This window comes from Patagioenas fasciata, chromosome 3, assembly GCF_037038585.1.
Source record: "Patagioenas fasciata isolate bPatFas1 chromosome 3, bPatFas1.hap1, whole genome shotgun sequence".
Taxonomy (NCBI): Eukaryota; Metazoa; Chordata; class Aves; order Columbiformes; family Columbidae; genus Patagioenas; species Patagioenas fasciata.
Window position 1 is genome coordinate 92,059,764 of NC_092522.1, and position 8,565 is coordinate 92,068,328.

General features: G+C 49.6%; 1 protein-coding gene across 1 annotated transcript; it reads left to right on the forward strand.

Moving 5' to 3' along the window:
• Nucleotides 1-650: 650 nt before the first annotated feature.
• HTR1B (5-hydroxytryptamine receptor 1B) lies at nt 651-4,864 on the forward strand. The gene is made up of 2 exons (XM_065835565.2): nt 651-2,619; nt 3,727-4,864. The coding sequence occupies exon 1, from the start codon at nt 1,417-1,419 to the stop codon at nt 2,554-2,556; it is 1,140 nt and encodes a 379-aa protein (XP_065691637.1). The 5' UTR covers nt 651-1,416; the 3' UTR covers nt 2,557-2,619; nt 3,727-4,864.
• Nucleotides 4,865-8,565: the final 3,701 nt, after the last annotated feature.

Genomic DNA, 8,565 nt, shown 5'->3' on the forward strand with positions numbered 1-8,565 from the left:
ACACACACACACACACACACACACACACACAAAGTGGTAAAAAAGCGTGAGCCCGGGAGACGCTGGATTTCTGAAAGTTTATGCGTAAGGCAGGCGATGTGATCCGATGGGATGTGCAGCCCCTGCAGCAGCGCGACCGGCCGCGCTGCGCTGCAGAGCCCCTTGCCCGCCGGGAGAGGCTGACGGACCCGACCTACCTGCTCGACCCCTGCTGCGCTCCTGCCCCGCACCATTCTGACCACCCAAGACCTTCCCGCACGCCCAGCTCCGGCACCAAGCGGCACCTGAAACGCCGGTGTGGGACGGGACAGCGGGGCAGCCACCCTGCACGACCGGCGGGGTCCGTGGGGAGACAGGCATCACCCAGCCCCGCAGCGCAGCGGGGACAGTGCGAGAAAGGATGAGGGCCAAGGGGAATCGCAACCCTCAGCCCCGTGACACCCCGTGTCGGGCTGAGGGGATTGAGGGGGGCTGCTCCCCATCCGCGCTGCGGTGGGGCAGGGGCGGGGAATGAGCCCGGGCTCCTCCCGACGCTTTCGAGGGCAGCGGCGGGGGCTGGCAATAGGGCGGTGCGCGGGGCCGGGGCGGGCAAGGCCCCCCCGTCGGACGGCGGGTGGGTGCGGGAGGGAGGCAGGGCCGAGGGAGGCAGCGGCTCCTCCTCCGCAGGCAGGCGGGCAGCCCGCCCGGGAACGGCATCGGTTCCTCGGTGCCGGCGGAGCCGCGCCGTGCCGCCAGCTATATAAGGCGCGGCGACTGCTCGCCGCTCCCTCACAGCGGCCCGTGTCCGCGGCTGCCGGCTCTGGGCTGAGGCCGGGCGCCGACAGCATGGCCCGCGGCGGGGCGCCATGGGAGGTGGTCTCCCCCCCTGCCTCTCGCGGACCCTCCTACTCCTCCTGCTCTTCCCGCGGCGGCGGCTGCAAACTTACTGCGGCGGGCTGCGTGTGAAGGCAGGGTCCAGCGGGGCGGCTCCGCTCCCCTCGCAGCCCCCGCCGCTGCGGCCGCGCCGTCGCGCCCGCAGCCCGGAGGGCGAGGCCGCCGCCCGCGGGCATGCGGCGCCGCCGCTGCGCCCGTCGAGACGTGGTGCGGGGCCGCGGGCGCCGGGGCTGCACCTAGGGGCGGCCGGGGTGGGAGCCCCATGCTCGGGGCTCGCCGTGCTCCGCGGGGAGGCGGCGGGGCAATGAGCTGGCGGGGCCAGCGGGCACACCTGGCCCCCAGTTTGCTCTGCTCCCTCGCCCGCGGGGAGTGAGGTTCCGCGCGGAGCCCGCTCGGTGCTCCCGGAAGGGCGGGCGGGCGGGAGGTGGTGCCGGCGCAGGGATGCTGCAGCCCTTCACCGGTGCCGACGGGGTCCTGCCGGGGTAGCAACCCCGCCGTGCCGCGCCGCACCCCGCCGTCTGCGGGGGCAGCGGCCGCGGAGGGATGGAGCCTGCCGGCCCCTGTCAGGCGCCGCTGCTCCCCGCCAACGACTCTTACCATGGCCGAAACTGCACTGCCCAGGAAGGGATCTACCAAGATGCCACCCCTCTCTCCTGGAAGATCGTGCTCACCGTCGTCCTGGCGCTCGTCACCCTGGCCACGGTGCTCTCCAACGCCTTTGTCATTGCCACGGTCTACCAGACGAGGAAACTCCACACGCCGGCCAACTATCTTATCGCCTCGCTGGCCGTCACCGACCTCCTCGTCTCCATCCTTGTCATGCCTATCAGCACCATGTACACTGTGACTGGCAAGTGGACGCTGGGCCAGGTAGTCTGCGATATCTGGCTGTCCTCGGACATCACCTGTTGCACGGCGTCCATCCTGCACCTCTGTGTCATCGCCCTGGACCGCTACTGGGCGATCACCGACGCCGTCGAGTACTCCACGAAACGGACTCCCAAGCGGGCGGCGGGCATGATAGCTCTGGTGTGGGTCTTCTCTATCTGCATCTCCATGCCCCCTTTGTTTTGGCGGCAGGCGAAGGCCGAGGAAGTCTCTCACTGTGTGGTGAACACGGACCACGTCCTCTACACTGTGTACTCCACGGTGGGAGCCTTCTACTTCCCGACGCTGCTGCTGATAGCCCTCTACGGGAGGATCTACGTGGAAGCCAGATCGCGGATTTTGAAGCAGACGCCAAAGAAAGCAGGTAAAAGACTAACGCGGGCTCAGTTAATCACAGACTCCCCGGGGTCGTCCTCCTCCGTCACGTCCATAAACTCCAAGGCCCCCGAGGGATCTAGCGAAACGAGCTCTCCCGTGTACATGAACCAGGTGAAGGTAAAGGTCTCGGATGCCCTGCTGGAAAAAAAGAAGCTCACGGCCGCTAGAGAACGGAAAGCTACAAAGACTTTAGGGATTATTTTAGGAGCCTTCATCGTCTGTTGGCTGCCCTTTTTCATCCTCAGCCTGGTGTTGCCTATTTGCAAGGACGCTTGCTGGTTCCACATGGCCATCTTTGACTTTTTCACGTGGCTTGGATATCTCAACTCCCTCATCAACCCCATCATCTATACTATGTCTAACGAAGACTTCAAACAAGCTTTCCACAAACTCATACGTTTCCGATGCACAAGCTGAAAATTTTGAATGCGATGTGTTCTCCGCGGCTGCCCCCATGCACGCCCGTGCCCGACGCCACAGGTAGGTGCCGTGGCGAGCGGCGATGCTTGGGGCGGGAAGGCCGGGGAGTGGGGAGGGATTGGGAATGAGGGGAGGAAGTATGACCCCACCAATAGCTTTTTCATCCCATCTCGGGCAGGACTGGCTGCTTTCTAACCCTCTCTGAGGCGTGGGGGCGAGCCCCACGGGCGGGAAGCGGGAGCGCCGTGCAAGGCTCCCTGCGATCCCAGCTGTGCCGAGCCGTGCCGTGCTGTGCTGCGGGTCGGGACAGCCCGGCACTCCCCTGGCTGGTGTTCAGCCCCTTTGCAAGTGGCGGCGAACAGCGGCGATGCTGCACGCTCCTGACATTTCACAGTGGGTGTGTGTCGTTCCCTCCTCGGCCCCCCCTCCCAGCTCACAGGGAGTGACTCACGGCAATCTGCTCTTTATTCCAGCTATTACACCAATCTGCCGCCATTTCGTATGCTAATGCCCGTGTTTAGACCAATTAGTGCTAAACGGCATTTGCTTTCCATCCCGGCTGCCGAGCTCCCCGGGGAGGGGCGGGCCGAGCCAGGCCGGGGCAGGACAGGACAGGACAGGACAGGGCCGGGCCGGGCCGGGCCGGGCAGCCCCCCCGCCGGGGCGGTGTTCCCCGGTGCCAACTCCCGGCCGCCGCCGGCAGCTGGAGGCATCGCCAGGCAGCCGGGGATACAAACCCCTCGGCAGGGAGTCCGATGAAGTCCCGGTGCCAACGTTGTTTTTTTGTTTTGTTTTGTTTGTTTGTTTGTTTTTTGTTTTGTTTGTTTGTGGTTTTTTGTTTTGTTTTTGTTTTGAAATGAATGAAGGTGTGACAGGTCGCAGATTAAGGCTGCTGGTAAAGTTCAGCCTACTTTCTGGCCTCCTTATGTTTCTGGCTGCTCCTGCTGGGAGCAGTCATCCTGTGAGAAAAGCTGCCTTTCAGCTACCGTGAAAGGCTCAACACCTTGATGTTTCTCTTCTCACACTGAAACGCTGTGCCTTTCTGTGCCTCTGACAAAAGTAGCAGCCAGCTAATCGCTAAACTCAGCGCCACATTCTGCAGAATACGTACTTGCCTTTATTGTGACACTTTAATAATTCTGCCAATCTTTTGCTTTTTGTCTGCAGAATCAAGTTGCTATTGTAAAGACCTACTGCTTGAAACTTCCCCAAGCCCAGTTCCCAGACTCATGATGCTGCAAAAACGTCAATACATACTGCCACCAAACTGCTCAGCTCTGCATTTCAGCGTAATGACTCTGGCAGAGATGCTGTTCCAATAGTCACACAGATCAGTTGCAAAAAAATATAAAAAAAAAGAGGGCAGCCTCGAATCAAGGTCTATAATTCATCCGGACTGAAGAAAAAGTTTGAGAGTAAACTCCATTTATTTTGCAGGCTTAACTTCTTAATTTGTTCTCCGGCCAGTTGTAGGGGTGTGCACAAGAGCACAGTTGTCTCTGTCTGTGTTGGTAGCATAGTTGTACTTCTGCACACCTGTAATTTCTTTCTTTCAGTGGAAAGATTTGCTCCCTTCACTTATGAGGCCAAGAGGAGAAAAAAAAATCAGCGTTTAAAATAGGAGCATTGCAGTAAATTCTGTAACTGACTCCTTCAGCTGAACATGTGTGAGAAGTGACAGTGTGCAAAAGTTATGTCTGTATTCCAGAACAATAAAAAAAGCAAATGCTGTAGAAACGAGTTGTAGACCTGTTCAACTGCACTGCATATCTATAGTCTGTCCTCATAGTTGCCTTTATAAAGTAAATACTTCTTGCTTCTACTCCATAACTCAAGAGCAGGAATCAAGAAGTCCAATGACCTTTTCTGTAAACTAACTGGGAATAGAAGTAGCAGTTTGATGTTGTAACCATGTTTTCCATTTTGTGTCTGTTGCACACCCTTACTGCATGAACCACTGAGAAATTTAGAATTCTCGAAGTAATTACATTATTTAGTGTATTTTGTAAAGAAGTGAAGCGGTCTGCTCTTTCAGAGGAGCTATATCACCTGCAAAATAAATACCCATGAATCATGAATTAACAGATGTTAGTGAAACTACTCTCCTCTCTACTTCTCTCCTATTTATTTTTCTTTTTTTTTTTTTTTTTTTTCCTGATCAGACCTTAAGACAGGTCTACGCATATTCAGCAGTCAAAGAGTTTCAGGATATGGTCCACCTGCTGTGATAGAACTGCATTAATTGTTCCTCCTATGTGTAAATGAAAATGAGCATAAACAATAAAACGCTTTACTGTGTTCTCAAGAGTGTTTGGTAGCAATTGTGTGATTGCAAGGGATATTTATTAATTTACCTGGTTTCTCAATATTGACTTTTTAGGTAATGCTGATTTGATGAGTCACTCAAGAAAGCAGTTGTGAAGGCTAAAATTGCCATCTTCGATCACTGGTCAGGTTTTTAACAGGCAGCTTTGCTTTCATCCTAACCAGTACTGTTAGGTATAATTCTTACTATTTTTATATAACCCCAGATTAAATTTTTAAGGTTTTTTTTTTTTTTTTTTTTTACAAATACTTTTCTTACTCCATTAAAATCAAACAGAACTTATTTTAGCACTTAGTGGATATTGCAATCAATTCTTTTTTAAAATGGTATGTGTGTATTCTAGGTGGGGGCTGTTATAAAGACTGGAAAAATCTTACATGATTTATCTACCTGTTATTCTTCAGAGACTCATTCAAGTAATAAAGTTTTATTTACCTAATTGAATAGTAAAGAAAGAACTTCACCCTCTGTGCCTCTGAAACTTTCATTAACTGTAAAGAGGAAGATATGGTCATGGGCATGAAAGAAGTCTGCAAGATAAAAATTACAGTAGTGGAAAATGAACATTTTCAGTAATTTGCAGAAATCCAGAAGACATGCCTCAAAATTGCACACCTCTAAAAAAGGACTACTATACAGTACTTCTAGAAATTACCCTCCTAAATTATTAAAGTCAAATATGATAAAAGGAATTTTCTAAGATGCTACCTTATTGAAGTGCTTATATTCCTTTTAAATTTATTTTTTTCCATACATGAAGTAAAAAACCCAAGAAAGATAGCATCAAACAACACTTAACCTATTCTCGTTTATAATTTTCTTGTGGAATGAATTTTGTTTATCTCCAATTCTTAGTAAAATCACTAGGCTTCTTATCTGTCTAAAAATGGAAAATGAAACTATAAAATGAAAATTTTCAGCATTTCCACAGAAAGTTGAGTCTTCTGTCAGTTTTACAAAGTTACGCGACTTGAAGAGCACGAGGTTCAGGAGCTGGACTTTCCCGGTGCTCACACCACTGGAGTATGCGTTCATCTTCAGCAACTGGCAGCAAATACTCACAGCTTCCTGTTGTGAGGATTTTGCTGAGAAGCAGTGAAGCTAATTCATCAAGAAATTATTCTTCCAAGTTTATACCGAAGCTCTGAACTTGCTGCTGAACAAACATTTCAGATAACCACGCTTGCTGTTGGGAAGATGATGTGAAAGCTGCGGTGAGTGACTTGTGGGCAGAGGAGAAGGTAACCAGAGCTCTGCTGAGATACCTGCTAGTTGAAGGCCTTGTGCCAGCCGAGCAACCTCATCTAGTTCAGAAAACTGTCCCCACAGGGAGATAGGTAGAGTAAGGACACACATCTGTTTGCTGTGAAAGAGAAGAAATGTAGTGTAATCATCACTCAGTGCTGGGAAATATAAATATGTAAAACATGTTCCGAGATTCAAGTAGTGTGTTTTAGAACAGGAAGTCTGGCCCATGGGAGCTTCACTCCTTTGTGACTGATGGAGTGTGTCCTGACTGAAACCAGGTTTTGAAAGATGTTAGGGTTCAGGGAGCAGCACTAAAGTTTCGATCTTCTCTGGAGAGGTCTGAGGATGTTGCCTTCCTGCTTTTCCACTCCCTTGCTGTGCCTGGTCACTATGTTCTGACCCTGGGAGATGGAGCATCTGACATTTTCAGTAGAGAGGCTGTCCTTTCAGGCCATCCCATGTCTGTACGCCCGTGGAAGGGGCTCAGAAGAACCTGCCTCTCAGCATTATGTTGTTGTAGGAGCCTCTTCATGACCTTGCAGGTAAACTCCAGAAGTGCTTAAGCCCATGTTGTTTCAGTCTTTCATTACTGAAGCAGCATGCCTTCCTCTTACCTATTTATTAGTTGCATTGGGTTCAAACATTGTCACATGCTGTTGTTGAGAAAAATCTCTGTGGGGGTCTGAGATTTGAAGTTGATCACACATTTGCAAACCTCATGCTTCCCATGATTCATGGGAATGGATGTTTGCATGATACTGTTGCTGACTGCAAGCCCTCTGAGACATATGACTGTTCAACAGTAGCGGCAGATACAGGAACAGCTGTTTGCACCCCCATAGCTGCACCGTTTTCCTAGTATTCCTCAGTTTTTGTTGAGGCATTTCTCACTCTTCCAATTAATAAAACATGGATGCATAACATAGAAACTGAGAGAGAAAATCCCTTGCAATGAACCTTCATACAGCAATGTAGCAGGCTACAAAGTTCCACCTCTTCTGCATGCATAAGAAAATGCCTTGACTGATGTGCCAAGACTCCATGAGACAAAAGGGATTTCAAGTAATTCCCTGGACATTAAATGTCCATATTCACTGCCACAGTGTTTGAGGAAGCTGGCCTGGCCTTCAACCTCCAGCAGGGCCATTTGGAGCAGCTGATTACCACACTTTGCCCCTGCCTGCAAAAAGCCAATCTGCCTTCCATTAGCAGAGCAGTGCCATGACTTTCTGTCTCACAGCTGCTGCTCCCATGCTCTCTTGGTCAGAAAGGACTGGGTATTGTCAGAAGTAAGTACATTTACGTAAAAATCCAGATCAGTTTAAAGCAATTCTCTCAGGGAATAAAGTGAAAAAACACGTAGTATTAACACTGGAGAACAAGTATTATGATTTGCAACAGCAAGGAGGGCTGAGGAGCATGGCTGAGGGCAGTTCTGTATTCATATGCTGAAATCCCATTCAAGTTGAAAGTGTAAGAGGACCTGAAGCAAAGAAAGAGAGCAAGACTCCAAGCCTTGACATGGGTGTAAGGAAGAAAAATCAGGGTTACTACTCTCAGGCCTCAGGACCCCAGCAGACAGGTGAACAAACAATTTCAGAGAGAAGACACACACCCAGAGAGATCTAGGAAAATTACAGGAGTATGTTTATTCAATGAAGTAGATACTAACTTCTTTTCATATGTTAGGAACCTTTTTTGTCCTTAGAGGAACCACACATACTTGAGATATATACTTAATAACCTCTGCATCAGGACAGAAAGGTTTGTGGTTCATATTACTTTGACAAAAAAGAGGATTTTTTTTACATATTTCAGCAATTAGTACCTAAACCAAAACACATATACCATTTAAGTGAACACTCACACAGCAGTGAGTCTGGCTGATAATAATAATGAGCATGAAATATTTAAGCCTAGAATGATCATATAGAAAGAAATGCAAGCAGAAAATGAAGCTTTTTAATCAATCACGTATTAAGCTGGGAAGATGTAATATAACAGGCCACTCGATAGGTGAGGTGAAAAGGAGATCCACAGGATATCAAATTTACAATATAGAGATCAAAATCTCTTACTGAGTCATTTTCAAAAGCTGGAGGAAGAAAATCTTTGCTGTTCTTCTCAGAGATCAAACTCCTTGCAGTCAGCCTTATAAAGGAACAAGACTTTTTATTGCCTTTATACAAATAATGCTTTGACAGCTACAAAACAGACAGAGTTCATGGCCGCAGGGCTTTCACTGAGTAGTCATATGTTCTGTCTTTTAGACTGGTCATAAAAAAAATGAAAGACAGGGATAGGGGCTGATTATGTAAAATTACCCCTTTTTTGGCATTTCTTTCTGTATATGAATCTGAGACAAAAACTAGAATATCAGAAATAAAAGCAAGATCTGGAAAATTTAGGCATTAATGAGCTTACTTTAGATT